This window comes from Pithys albifrons, chromosome 14, assembly GCF_047495875.1.
Source record: "Pithys albifrons albifrons isolate INPA30051 chromosome 14, PitAlb_v1, whole genome shotgun sequence".
NCBI lineage: Eukaryota > Metazoa > Chordata > Aves > Passeriformes > Thamnophilidae > Pithys > Pithys albifrons.
In genome coordinates, this window is record NC_092471.1 from 4,550,780 (window position 1) to 4,566,140 (window position 15,361).

At 37.5% G+C, this 15,361-nt stretch overlaps 1 protein-coding gene across 3 annotated transcripts in view; it reads left to right on the top strand.

Moving 5' to 3' along the window:
• PCDH11X (protocadherin 11 X-linked) overlaps window positions 1–13,178 on the top strand; it is a 450,745-nt gene extending 437,567 nt beyond the window's left edge. For all 3 annotated transcript variants that reach the window (XM_071569243.1, XM_071569245.1, XM_071569244.1), the window contains one exon: window positions 8,495–13,178. In XM_071569243.1, the coding sequence (XP_071425344.1) occupies window positions 8,495–8,886 (392 nt within the window). In that variant the 3' untranslated portion in view covers window positions 8,887–13,178. The remainder of the gene's footprint in view (window positions 1–8,494) is intronic.
• Window positions 13,179–15,361: the final 2,183 nt, after the last annotated feature.

Consider the following 15,361-nt stretch of genomic DNA (forward strand, 5'->3'; position numbering starts at 1 on the left):
TTCAGGTTGTGGATGTCCCTTCCCTGGGAGTGTCCAAGGCCAGGTTGGACAGGGCTTGGAGCAACGTGGACTGGTGGGAGATGTCCCTGCCCTTGGCAAATGTGTTGGATTGAAATGAGCTTTAAGATCTCTTCCCACTCAAACTGTGCTATGGTTCTATGAACAGCTCGTGGTGCAGCAAAGGTGAAATGTTTCCAGTGCTCTCAATACCCCTGAGGGGTCAGGAGTGAGGGGGCAGCTGTGAGGTCCTTGGCTGCTGCCTGGTGATTCCAACACGGTCAGATAAGGATGCTCCCTGAGGAATCAGTCACTCCAGGGGATAGTTGCTGCCCATAAACAATTTTCTATAGACTAGACTTTGTTTCCCTGACTGTAAATAAGTTTTATCTCGAGAGACCTAAAATGTAGTTTTACAGATCAAGAGGAGCATTTGCAGTGTTACCAATGCCCTTCTGAGAACTCTTATTGGAAATGTTTCCTCCGAAAAGTGAGAACTGAAGCCCTTTTTCACTCAGCATATTTCTGTAGAATGAAGGGTTTATTACAGAAACTTTACAACAGTAGGAGACCTTAATATATATCCTAAAATGCATAGTCTGTTCAAGTATGGGGGAGAAAATGCTAATTTCACATTTTACTGTGTTTCCAGGTCGAAGGTTATTGCTGGAGGATAAGCCATTTCTCACTATGTAGTTTCACCTTGTTTAATTGATTTGAATTTGAATTTATATTCCATGTTAAATAATGAACCATGTATTAATAATTAAGAAGGTTCAGTATAAATGTGAAGCAGTTAATTAAATATTAAATATAGCACCTTGTATTACCCAGTATTGTAATCAATATACTAGATTTTTGGCTATTCATTTTAGATGGTCATTATACTTTACAAGTTATGTTTAAAATTCTCATTGATAACTCAATATACATTTTATAGGCTAAGAAACATGTGTGCTTTGCCAATGACCATTTTTTTTTTGGCCAAAATAGCAACAAAACATGGACTTAAGAGATGAATTCAATTGAACTGTTAAAGCAATAAGGGTCAGTGCCATGTATTGCACAACATTGTCACACCCATGTTCATTAGACTGAAAAAGAAGAGGGTTTGAGGGCTTGGTTTGGGTTTCTTTTTATGTGTGTTTGAAATGTCTTTCTGTGGAAAACAGCAATTACTGAAGTTGAACTTTTTACAGGAGGATTGCCTTTAGACCATTTCTTGGTTATGATTAATACAAGATTGAAGTTCTAGTCAGAATAACAATAAGAGATGACTTAATGAAAGATTAATGTGCTTTATTTCTATGGCTGTTATTTGTGAAGGAAAGTTTCACTTCACTCCACAAGTGCAGTTAATGAAACAGGAGTTACCTATGCAGACTTTTGCCCTGATACTTTCTCCATTTCCTGTCTCCTCCCTCACCAACTTTTCCTGGCCATCTTTGCTAATGTTTATTTGCCTAATTAAGGCCAGGTGCAAAATACTCATACCTCGCCCTATTTGGATTTTATAAGAAGGACCCTAAGTCATGGCAGGTTTTAGGATTAAATTCAAATTAAAACCATGACTTTTAGGATATATACTGTGTTCACGGGAATGGAAGCTGAGCTGATTCTTCCAAGCTGTCCAGCATAATCTGGCAAGCTTAGGTAGCACTTGAAAATGTGTGATTTCCTCCATGCCTGTTGATTCCTCACTCAGAACATCTGGAGCATCAATCTTCCTCTGATTTCTCACAAGCAGGAAACACCCAGCTGAAAACTTAAAAAAAAAAAAAAAAAAAAAAAAGTGGTGTGTTCTACTTGTTCTTTGAATGAAAAGGTTCCAAGGCTAGAACTTAAGTAACTCTTTTAGGTTTTTAATTTATTGAGACATATACAGGAAATAAAATATTCATAGGAAACTTCTCCCAAAGGCATTTTATTATTAAACCAAAAGGCTAGAGTATATTATAGCAGCACTCATTTAGGTTTCTACATTCCAGCTTCTTCCTCCTGACCTTATTAAAGTAACCCAGTTTACACTAACAGCCATTCTCCCCTCCCTTTTTTATTGTTAATGTCATTTCTGTTCTCCTCATATAGTGGAGACCTCTAAATGATGTTACCCAAGCGGCCACTTTTGGTCACCAGGGTAATTCTGGACGATAATTTCCCCACATTATGCTTGAATTCCTGCTTAGATTTAGTACCACATTTAGTAAATACACATGGGCAAAGAATGGGGGGGGACATGACCCCTTCCTTAGGAACTCTTGGCTGAGCTGAGTAGTGTGGGGTTGTCATCTCCATCACTGTGGTGGGTTCGTGCTGAGCAGAGAGCGCTGCGAGTGCGCCGGGAGCTGTTTGGTACGAAACGCTCCGTAAATGAGAGGCACTTCTGGCTGCTGACAGAACAGTGTTGGCACTGCAAGCCATGTATTCATATATGTGCTGTGTTGGGAAAATATGAAAAATAGCTCAGCAATGGCATAATTATGGGCAATTTGCTTAATTGCTTGCTAATTGTTGCTTGCTTTATTATGAAACAAGAGTGCTCTAAATGTAACACTGGATGGTTTGCATCCAAAATGTGTCAAATTCAAAACTGGCTTTTCATTAAGACTTCAGCTACATGGCTTTGAAATTCAAGCACTCTATATTGTGTTTTAAAGCTTTTTTTTTTTCTTTTTTTTTTTAATTGGTTTTGATATTTTCTTTGCAGAATTTATAAGCCCCTAAACCTTCATTGGTACAGTGCAGTCTGGTGTGTTTTGAACTTCTAATGAATCTGAGTATTTTGCTAATGAATACATTTACAAATGGCTTTTGATCATTACTACATATGTGGATAAAGGTGGAAATGTTTTAAGGCTTCTCCAGAAACTCATGTTCTTGATTGCCCAACTCTTAGAGATGCACATCTCTGTTTCAAAAAATGCATTTGGATTTTGGTGTTTTTTTAAGAGATATGTACAATTCTGAAAGTTGGCTTAAACTTTTAGAAAAAAACTATTCTCTTCGGTTTCAAACAAGAAATCCTGATTTGAGCAGATGGATAGACCAGACAGCTTCAAAAGTCCCTTCCAGCCCAAGTCTGTGAGATGTCATGATGCAAGTGATGACTTTTATGGTACACTGAGAAAAGAACCAGCCCTCTTGATTTTGTCTTAGTAGTTCATCTCCTTTTGAGGATGGAAGGGAGGCCACAGTGGTAGAAAAGAAAGTGTATTGTGTATACACCAAGTATGTACTTCAGTGATCTTTTCCAATCAAAGTGATTCTGTGATTCCAACTTTGCAGCATTCTGAGAGTGCTGATAGCAGAGTCATCCTGACAGCCTGTCTGCCTTTGAGAACCCTCCATGAGAAAGAGCCTTCAAACTGCAGCATAATATTAAGCTGCAGATGCCAGAGTAGGCAGCACTGTGCCACATGTTCTGTAGACTGAGAAGAGAGTAGCACTGGAGAGGTCTTCAGTTTTCATCCCCCAAAATCAAAGAGGATTGCAAACATTTTGATTTACTATCTCTAAAATCCCACACAGACTTTATAACCACAGGAAGTCTCTAAGAAAAACAACAAAAAAGAAAAACAACAAAAAAAAGGTATTTTTATAACTGTTTTGACTGAAGGACAGCTATCTGGCAAGGCTGAAATCCACTTTTTCTTGAGCAAAAGTAAATATTCTTACTTGAAAACTGCTTTGACCTATAAATGATAAGACTGTGGAACAATGAAGAAAGTCTTTTAACTATTGTGCTTTTAGTTATATTTGACAGCTCTGATCTAAACACTTCATAAAAGCTGACAGACACTTTCTTTAAAAATGTTCTTAGTTCTGCAGCAGACAATTTAAAAAAATAGTTTCATTCCTAAAACAACCTGGAGTTCAAATCAAAGTGGTAAACTCACATGTGCATCAGTGTGATCTATTATATTAATTAAAAATTCTCTTTCATATTACTTATATGTCATGTTGGAAGAGTCTACATGTAGTATGAAAAAATACATAAAATTGAGGGTTTATAACTGAGTGAAGTAAGAAATGAAGTAGACTGGTAAGAGTTCAATGGAATGTATTGTTTATTAATAATACATGGGGAATATGTACACTTCTTTTTCCATTTATAAACCTGTCATATCTTGTGTGAGAAGATGCTACTAGACATGGAATTTCAGGAGCAAAACACATCATTTCTTCTGAAAATATTCACAGACAGCAGGACCTTTCTTTTCCTTGATTGGTAGAGACAGATATCACAGATGTTTCCTACCCCTGATTACTTATCAGACCGTGCAGAATAATCACCTACATTATTACATTTGAAAGAGAGAGAAAGGCTCAGAAAATTTTATTGTCATCCACATTTGCAAAGATACAAAATAGAAGGGAGTTTAAAGAGCAGCAGCTCGAAAATGCCGTGGTCAATTTGCAGAGTAAATGACCACTTGAGCAACGAAGTTCTTGCTGTCCCAGCTCGTGGCTGCAGTTCCTCCTCAGGTGGAGCTCTGGGATGATGCTCAGCTGAGCCAGCCAGAGAATCCTTCCTTTAAAACAGGCAGCAAGTGGTGGAGGGGAGGCCAGACAGGGTGGTGAGGACACCACCTCAATGCTGGGACTGGGACTTTTTTGCATGTAGAGTCTGTAACAGTATTTGGAAATCAGCTGCGTTGTGCTCCAAGTTGGCACCATCAGTACTGCTGACATAAAGCTCTCTTCTCTCTGATTAAATGGGGAATTGTTAAAAGGGTGTTTTTAATAAATGAAACATTGTTTAGCTCAAAGCCAGTGCCAAGGAAGTATTTAGAAGGATTTCAGGTGCTGAAAAAGCAGGAGAATGATATGTTAGGAAAACAGAGAATGAATTAGAATGACAGAAAGAAGATGTATTTTGTGGCCTGGAAGAGCAGGCAAAAAAAGGTAATGCTAATTGAATATTCATGCAGAAAATTTCCTACACTTTGTTCTAGGCTGAGTTATTCTCCAAGAGTAATTTTTACTTCATTGTGCTAAAAAATAAAACAGTTTTCATATTGCTGATTTTATATATTTTTACTTTACACCAAATAAAAACTGTTGCATCCTGATAATCCTATTTACTGCAGCTGATCAGTGTATGAGATTTTCTTTAAGTTTCCTTTAAATGCATTTACTGTTGGCCTTGCCTCCCATTGTTTCCTACAGCATATCCAGTCTCCTAAAAGCTGCCTCAGGGTTGCACTGATGCTGTCAGAAACAGGTGATTTGGATTAAAAACCACACCAAAACTGTGTTATTAATTAAAAAAATTATATATCCCTTTTAAATTTAGTCTAGAAATTAAGGTTATCATTGCTTTGGTGGGGTCTGGTGTCATTTGCTTGTTCGACTTTGATTGTTAATGAATGCAGTATATTATAAAACAAAACTTGAGTGTTACTAGTGAAAAAAGAAGTGAGCCAAACATCAGACAGAAAAGTACTTGTATTTTCTGAACACTTTTTATTTACTGTCCTGCATCACAGCAGAGGTGCTCAGTAGAAACCAGTCTTTTCAAATTGAAGGAAAATTGTATATTTTGCATGTTATTAACCATAAGCTCTGATGGAAAGCATACTCTGAAACCAGCAATAACTGCACCAAATTCCAAAACTTAAAGACTTTAACAGATACAAAGAGTGTCTCTTCTAAATAATTCTTCATTGGCACACTTTTGTATAACAAACCCCAAATTTAAAGCCAAAATAATTTGTATTCATAACTTACAGTTATGCCCAGGATTTTTCTAAAGTTTTGGGGGTTTGATTCTTGTTTTGGCTTTTTTGGGTGTTTATTTTTTTATTATTTTAGGTTTTCTTTTGGTGTTTTTGATGTTGTTTGTTTTGGGTGGGTGGCATTTTTTGTTTGGTTTTGGGGTTTTTTTGTTGTTTTTTTTTTTTTAAATTAAACTAAGACATAGAATAAAATATCTCTTTATCAACAGAATAAGGAAGACTGCTTATTTCTTACAATTCTGACAATACCTTCTCTCTTAGCATGGTAATGTGTTCCAAGTTTCCAGGTAGTCAGGCAACACAGGGCCCAAATTATTTTCCTACTGATCTGTTAAAATGGTGTAGAAAATGGTTTATACATGACCTTTTCCTTCTGTAGTTACCTTGTCTAAAGTGTAAATGTTAAATTTTTATTGTCAAACGTTTCTTTGGATGTTTTAGCTTTGTTTGCTCTCTCACTGAAGTTTGAGAGAGATGGTACAATACAAGTATTGTAATTGCCTGCTGGGAAGAGCTAGAAATGCAAAATACTGTTTCCAAATCAATATCTGTGTGTTTTACTCTTTGATTGAATTAATAGCATTTTAAGAGCAACTTGAGATAAAAAGAAGTACTGAGGTATTTGGCATAAAAAATTGTTTGTTTGGGTTTTTAATAAATTCAAAAAACCCAGTTTTGTTATAACATGGGGATAACTCAACGCCCTGTCAAGGCTGTACCTGATTTCAGTGAATTGCTTTAATCAGAACAGAAGCAAACCTGGACAATTAAAGAGCCTAAAAGAACTTCTATATGCTCAAATTTATGTCTCTAATAGCAAATAGTAGGGCACAGAAAGATTAGACTAATCTACCAGTAGTAACTTTATTTTTTTTGCAAGAAATGTTGTCTCCACTGAATTATTTCCATATTTATGTCTCCTACTGCCCATCATAACTGGATTAGTATTTCAACAGCAAGGTGCCAAAGCTTTGTCAGGATTACACTGACAAAGACTCAGGCAGAATGACTGAAGACATGCTGAAATGCCAGTAATAGGCCAAAATAACATTTATAAACAATCACTTCTCTGACTGACACTCACGCAGCACACCCAAGGAGAAACAATAAAAAATAAAGCATTCATGATAAAACAAGCAGTCAGTTGTCTACTTAAACATGGTAGATTTCAAAAAGATGTATCCAGTGTTTTGGACAGCAACATTATATTTTTCAATGCCCTGAGGGAAAACTTAATTCCTTTGTATTGAGATGTAACATGGAAATTAGTGTTTGTGCTCTGTAGCTGTACACAGATTTCAACATGCAAAGTATTTATTAAAACAGAAATGCAGCATCTGTTTAAACATAAAGCTCAGAGGGTGGGAGGCTTCTACTCAGCACTCTTCTTGCTAGTAGTAATTTTAGTGGCATATCTTCTCCTGGGCTCATGAGCCAGAATCCAATTTTAAACGTTATCTTCATTAAGATAGATGTTAAAAAAACATGTACACATCTTTCCTTGGAAAGTTTAGTGAAGATGACACAGTGAAATATCTAAACAAATATTCTTCTGTGCTTCTGATGTATTTAGCCAAGTACACAACAAGAGAATATAAAATTAACATGTGTAATATGAAAACTATTTCAAGGAATTATGGATAGAAATTTAAAACTATTAGTTTTTCATTTACAAAACATGGTAAAGCCACAGTTTAAATGAAGCTGATCAGGAATGTTTATATGTTCCAAATTAACACCTTTCAGATTAAGTAGTTTATTTTGCCTTTGAACAAATTACAATTTCTGTAATCCTTTTTCAAGGGCACAAACCTTGTATCTGCTGAAGGAATCTGGTTCGATTACTAGTAAACTACAGAGGTTACATCTTCTTTTGCTATTACTCTTTGATTTTTCAAGGTTTCCAACATTGAATACGTGGAGAAATCAATTCCCTTTAAAATAGCTGTTACGCTCATTCATTCTTAAAGCTCTGGAGTGCATCTTTGAAGCCACTGTACCATCTTTGGCTGGTGTCCAAATTAGTTTTGTTTTGCCTTAAGCAAAGCAGAACAATTAACAAAATCTAGTTTTAAGGAAATATTTTTAAAAGTAGGTAATTTTAATAATTCTACTTTCTCCAAGTAGTTCTATGCAAATATCTTGAACAATGGCATCAGCTTATCATAAGGGCTTTAACATTACTGCAGAAATTGAAATCTCAAAAAGTAAAAGAATCATTGTAAGTAAGGGATGGGACAAGAGGAAATGGCCTTGAGTTGTGCCAGGGGAGGCTTAGGTTGGATATTAGGAAAAATTTCTTCTCTGAAAGGGTCATCGAGCATTGGAACAGGATGCTCAGGAAAGTGGTGGAAGTCTCTGGAAGGGTTCAGAAGGCATGTGGATGTGGCAATTGGGGAAATGGTCTCATGGTGGCCTTGGCAGTGCTGGGGTAACAGTTGGACTCGATCATCTCGGAGGCCTTTTCCAACCTTTATGACAATGAAATAGGCTGTATAAGGGCTTTAGATACAGAGCTGCGATAATGGCATCAACTGTTCATTGAACATTAACTGTTCTCTGATGGTGTCCAGGGATATCTCTGTGGGCCACAAACTTGTGAACACCCAAACCTTTGCTTCAGTTGTACACCTGGAGGTATTTCCTTCCCAAACCGTGGCCATTCTCACAGCACGGGCGTTGCTTTGCCGACCCTGATTCTCTTTGCGCTTCCATCTTCGCACCTCTGACAATGCCTTGTCTCTTTTCCATCCTTCCAGCTATAGAAGTCAACCTTCAGAAAGCTCTGGCTGAAGCCTCTGAAAACTGCACCCAGGAGTGTCTCATCCTCGGCCATTCCGACACCTGCTGGATGCCGCCCGCCCTGGCACAGTTCCCGCAGCCCAGCGCGGCTTTGCCATCCTTCGGCTTCCAGCCGGGCTGGGGCCGGGGGGCACGGCCCGAGGGGCGGCACACCCTGGGCAGGCCCCTCCCCAAGGACGACCCTGACAAAGGCCAGGGAGGGCCCCGGCCCCAGTTCTACAACACCTGCGAAAGACATTGTGCCAGCGAAGATGCCGTCAAGGTCATCCCCCTGGCGAACTTCGGCGCGTCCCACCAGGCTGCGGGCGCGGGGGGCAGCGCCACCTTTGTACACGAGCACCAGCTGTGAACGCAGAGCTGCCAACCCCTGGTGCCAGGCTGAAAGTGTGACTGTATAGCCACAGCCTGGCACTGTCCTCAGCGCAGGCACACCTGGTAGGCTTGGGAATGTCTGTGTACATAGAACCCTACGTTTGGAACTGGTGATCGGAGTCCTCAGTGCTTGGTTCAAAGTTCTCGGTCAAATCCACAGAGTGGGAAGAGAACCCACAACCCAGAATCAAGGGAAAGAAAACCACAATCCTGTTCATTTTCTTACATGGGCACATGCCAGCAGTTCTCCCTCCCTTTGAAAGCAATTTCTTAGTACAGTTTGGGGAATATTACAGTCTAAAAATAACTTACTGAAATTTTTCTTTGTTGTTATGATTTATAGCATATTCATAGGTTTCATCTTTCATTTGCCTGACATTAGAGATCAAGTGAGCAATTTCTCATTAGATTATTTGACATAATAGAAGTAATAAGATCCTAAAATCTAGTTCTTAAGAAGGATGGTTTATCTTTCCACCCAAATTTATATTTTATGTAATTAAGAAGGAAAATGTACTTCAAGACACAACAACTGATTTTTATTTTAATTTTTATTGGCACAGTATACAGGTATATATTCTTTGAAAGAATGCAGTAGCTGAAGTAGAAAGCCCTTAACTAGGCTTTTCTGTGTGAAATAACCACAACAGGGATAAGATGTGCAAAATCAAAACTGAAAAAAAATATAAATAACTTTATTTTTTGAATTTCTGATTCTTTCCACAATAATTAAAGGAACAATATTATACCTGTTATGTTTTCAAGCCATAACTTTATTTCTCTTTTTTTTTTCTTTAATTTTTGTTTTCATCCTGCAGAGCTTGCTTTGGCTACTGTTCCTGTTAGTTGAAAATTCATGGGCACTGCTGAAAACAGTAGGAAAGTGGGGTCATTTTTTTGGCTGATGTGGTGTTGTGGCTGCAAGCTACTGGGGTTTAAAAGAATATTATAGTGATATGTATGGCTTTTTTTTTTCTCACAGCTATATTCACCTATTGTAAGTATTCAGTAAAAATTTAACTATAATATTAGTTACTTCCCCACAAACCTGTTAGGTTAAGGAGTCCTTGTGATTGTGGGTTAGTTATTAGAGAATGACTGATAATGCTCAGCAAAGAAAGAAGAATTTAGGCCATGAAAGCTGGATAAATATAAACACATCCCAGTCATATTATTTGATAAACTCTCAAGGTGATTCTCTTTAAAGATGAGTGATTTTTTTCAGCATTCTCTGTACTGGAGAGTATATTTTATTGATAAATTCCACAGTGGATAAAAAGGAGATTCCTTCCTTAGATGAAAAAAACCATATTTTCCCTCTAGGATTTCCTTCTAGTTTTTTGTTGCTGTTTAGCCATTTCATAATTTACAGTATGTACATACCCAGAATTTTTTCCTTAAAGAAAATGCATAATTTTTTTTGTTTGTTTTATTGTTGCATTAAGTGAGACAATCGAAGTTGTACGGAGGGGAAAAAAAAGACAGTGTGTGAATATTTCCTATGGATAGAATTCTATGTAGGCTTCATAATGTAACTTAAATCTGTAATTTATAAACAAAACTGTGTGTAAAAATGCTGTAATATTAGCTGCTTGTAAAATTTACAGAAGTTCAAGTTCTTGAGGGTTTCCAATGAATGCTAAAAGAGCTTCTCTTATGTGCCCAGCAGGTATAAGTAGCTTTATATATCGCTGTCCCCACTGTAAGTCTATTCAAATCACATTTAGATTTTATGTGCAAAATAATAATAAAAAAAAGCTTCACTTTTAACCTACTGATAGGGTTTAATTAATGGCCATCGGATTATCTAATGATGTATTTCTTTTGCTTTCTTTTATTTTAATGTAGTTTTCAATAACTTTTAGAAAAGATGTGGCACACTGGCTTCCAGTTGCATGTAATTCCTGGAAAAAATAATAATCCTTTGGGTACTGACACATCTCATTTCCAATTCCAGGACAATTAAAAATTTGACAAATTAATTCATACCTAATATATACAAAGCCCTTTGTTGTTTGCTTTGGACACATCAGGATGAGAAAATTCGGCAGTTCTTTTCAGGGATATGAAAAAAAAAAGCTTATCTGTAGTTTACACAGATTTACCAACCATAGTAATTGTGTGAATTTAGAATAATGCTGACAGCTAATGCTTCCTGTTGTAAGCAGGTCTTCAGCTTTTATTACCGAGGGCTGCCATACCAAATGCTTACAGAATTGGCAGCTCCACTAGAAAACTCTCCTTTTATTTTGCCTCCAACAGTTCCTTTCTGGATGAAAATTGCAACTGAAATTTCCTGGCAAAGAATTAATATTTACAATTTTAGCATTTTCATAGGAAAATACGAAGGAACCAGAATTAGTGTTTTTTTTTTCCATTGGTGGGGTGAAAAAAACAAACCAAACCAAACTTCAGTTAATTTAAATGTTTAGGGGTTATTTTGTTTTGTTTTTTTTTCCCCCCTAAGGTACAGAAGTAATTAACCAATCCCCTTCTCTTAAAAACAAATAACAGCCTCTCCAAAAAATACTCAAACTAAACAACAAAAAATTGCTTAAAAACCATTGTAAAGATGAATCTGACTATAGGAAGTATTGAATGCTACATCCATGAAAATATGTTCTGATATTCTAAAATTCAGTCTTCAAGAGACAAAACAATTAATTGTAAATATGCATCGTATCAGGAGATAAATTATTCCCTCATTTTTATCTATTACATATCTAGTATATAAAACTGCACACATTTGAGGCAACATTTTTCTGAGTAGCATGTCAGTATCCAGAGGAATAATGTTACTAGAGACTCGTTACACATCTTGCCATATATATAAATAATTTATCTAGTGCATAGACTGTATATTTTTGTGTAATTTTTTTTTAGTCATTTAACTTATTTTTATCTTACTTGTGTGAAGTTGTGGAGAAAACAATCCTATATACAATATGCAGTAAAATGGTAGTTACATGATTAGATTTGTTTCATATGGTGTAACAATAAAGGAAAACCTTTGCCTTCAAAGTGATGTGTCACACAGTGTAGTCTGAGTGATGTCCCGCTCCAAACTCAGGACTTGCTTGTTGCACTTCTAAGTATTGCATCAAACTTAAGGGTAGTGGTAGCAGAAAAGAAGGTTCTTATTTCCACGTTGTAAAGCAGACACTTCTTTAAAAACAAACAAACCAAAAACTCAAAAGAAAGAACCGAGTCAAACTGTTTGAAGTAAAATACGCTCTCTCTTTGTTTGCCTAAACCGTGTTGTATTCTGAAGTGTAACTTCATTCTAAAGAAAGAATAATTAGGCATGTCTGCTTGGCCAGACAGAGACTACTGAGCACCTGCTCTCTCTGGGCTGAGAGCTGGCCGGATGCAGGTCATTTAGCTAATTATCATGGCAATGAGCCCATGCTAATGGGGCCTGAGGGCTTAGGAATGGGAGCACAAAGGCTGGCCTGACAGAACATCAGTTACGTGGTTCTGAGCCCAGCCAGGTCTTTCTGCCTGGTGTAGGACTGGAAGGGCAGGCCCTTTGCATCAGTTACTGCAGCATGGATAGATCTGTTTGGTTTTTTTTCTGAGAGAAGGGAAAGTTTGCTCTGTTATATCTGAGCAAGCTGTATCCTAACCCCACCCCCATCAGCCCCAACCCACCACTGCCATCCTGCCCCCAGCATGGTCGAGCCAAAGACAGAGAACCAAATAATTTCTGTATGTAGTGGTTGATTAACTCAAGGTTTTTTGAGTCAAGCTTAGAAAGTCTGAGGCTTTAATGTTTTAAAATTTGAGTTTATTTGATTCCTCATGTTTTCCTTTTGCAGGTTTAATACCAATCCTTAATCAATGGTAAGGAATGAAATGTCACACTGCAGTTCACTGGCCTTATTTAACTGGATAAATAGAAATTAAAGAATTGGTTTGTGCAGACACAAAGTAAAGTTGAAGGCAAAGATTTTATTTGGTATACATAGGAAAATTGTGTATAACTTATGTTATCCCTAGTGAAGAAAGAGATTGATGATTTCTTGTAAATATTTGAGTTTGTATTTCTGGGGAATCTCCCTGCTCTATGGCATACTCCAGGATCTGAGAGTGAGCAGTGTATGTCTGTGTATTGAAACAGCCCTAACCACACTCTACAAATCATGCAGCTGGGCATCCTATACTATGGTCCAGCAGCATTTGAAGTCCAGTAAATTTGCAGTAGTTCTATTCCAGGTTTCTGTACAGCATGTTGTCTTGTTAATTACAATGCTTATTAATAAACTAGATCCACAAAAACCACTTTTTTCTCCTTTGCACTCTTTTTTCTGTGTTTAAATATAAGGGGTTTTTAAAGTATTCCTCCAGCTACAACTTCTCTCCTCTTTTCAGCTTTCCAAATTTCATTTCATTGTGAAGCCCCAGACTGTCAGAAAGTGCACACAATGTGTATAACAATCAAGCTTTACATTATCAGAAATATCTTCCATTTCTGTGTTACTTCTTTTTGTACCAAGCTCCCTCCTTGTACTCTGCCTCTGATACTCTTACTTATAGAAAATCATTATGAGCTGGAGGCAGGAGTGTTTATGGGGTTTGTTTTGTTAGAAAATAAGCTATTTCTAATTGAGAGAACATTGTTAATGAGTTGTTGTTGAGCTAAAGGGATTATATCTCCCCATGAATGTGATATAAAGAAATAACCATCAAACGAGGAACTAATGAAACAACACTTTATGCATTTTTCTATCTTATTTTACTCCATATTTACAGAGCAACGTTTGTTGGTCTGATACTAAGGGAGTAATATCTTACTCTTTGATGCAGTTACAGCTTTGCAAGCATATCTTTCTTGTCTGCAGGATCCTTTCAAGCAGAAAAATAATATTTATTTTGGCATCAAAACTGTGCACAAGTATATTCCTTTACTGGCAAAAACTGCTGACACATCAGTTGTTGTGCTAAATAATGTATTCAGCCTACAAATTAGGAAAATGGATGAAAACTTCTGGAGATGGAGGTTTTCCCTTGTTTGCATGGGAAACTCTCAAGCAGGAGTTGCTAATATTTTGTAGGAGGCAAGGAAACTATGGAATTTCACAGAGCTCTGGCAAAAGAGAATTGTGGAGCAGGGCAGAAATATGGAGCACCCAAAGAGGTGCATAATTCTGTCATTGGTGTCAGCGTGCAGAGCTGCAGGGGGTGGCAGAGGTTGTGTTACCTGGGAGTCATCATTTTGCTTCACTCCCTGTGGACACAAGAAATACCTGGAGCCCTTCTCTGGCCATGTGGAAAATCCCTCAATCCTGGGTCTTTGCTGTAGAGCTCTTTAAAGTGCAATATTTTCAGCGAAGCACTGGGGGAGGGCTGGTGCTTCAAAACATCTCTTCCCTGTAGGATGGACTCCAGCCCCTCCTGCCAGGTCATTTAGGGTGAGGTAGTGGCCTGTTAGAACATACCTATGGATTTATTTAACCAATAGCAGACAATTTTGGAGATATGCTGCCCATGTGATCTTTTAGCATTCTTGCCTTTTCCTCAGGTTTCTTCCAGGTGTGCCCTTAGGCCTGAGCTGTAGTTTGAGCTGCAGTGAGGCTGCTCCTCCTCAGAAGTGCCACGGGTGAAGCAGAAGGATATGAGCAAGAAGGTACTTTCTACAGCAAATAGAAGACATCTCTTCTCCCATGAGTGGTTGTGAAAGTCATATTTTAAAAAGGTACTTATGGACTCTACTTGCAAATAAGTATTTCTCCAAGAGGTAATCTTTGTGTCCTGGTCCTTTTATTCACATTCCAGTATGAAAATATATCATGTCTGATAATTACAGTGAGATGAATGATAAATTTCCATTTTAATTTTTATTATTTTGGTGATTTAGTTGTGTTTGGTTGGTGCTAATGCTTAAAATTAAAGCTCTAACAGTAGATGTCTTCATATTTAATGCAATCAGGAACTCAAGTCTGTTGGTCTGAGCTTTCTGCAGAGCTTTTCACCATGGAATTGATGCTGCCTCTTCTCACCCTTTTTCTCCACTAGGATTAAATCTGTATTTATAAAAAAGAAAGGATGTACACCCATCAAAGAGGCAGATAAATGAGGTGCCTGGAAGGTTCAACCCATAGCCCTAATCCTCCAGCTGTGATGTGTTCTAGAGCAGATGAGTAGGATGTGCAAAGAAAAAAAAGCCGTTTTACAAGGCACTGAAATGAAGTTATTTGTTGCTGCTGCAGCTGTTATGCATGTAGTGAAAGAGTTGATTAACATAATGAGATTAAACTAAGAGAAATTGCTTTTAACCTGTGCTTCCTTTGAGTTGTTGTTTAGTTACCAGGGATGATAAAAGACTGTACCCAAAAGTTTCTCTAAACTGTCAGTTGTTCTATAAAAATGTGTTTGTGCTTCTCTGTTGTGTGGATCAAGCTTCTGTTTACAGGTGTGTGGAACTGCAATAAGCCAGGGTATAGTTTCAGGAG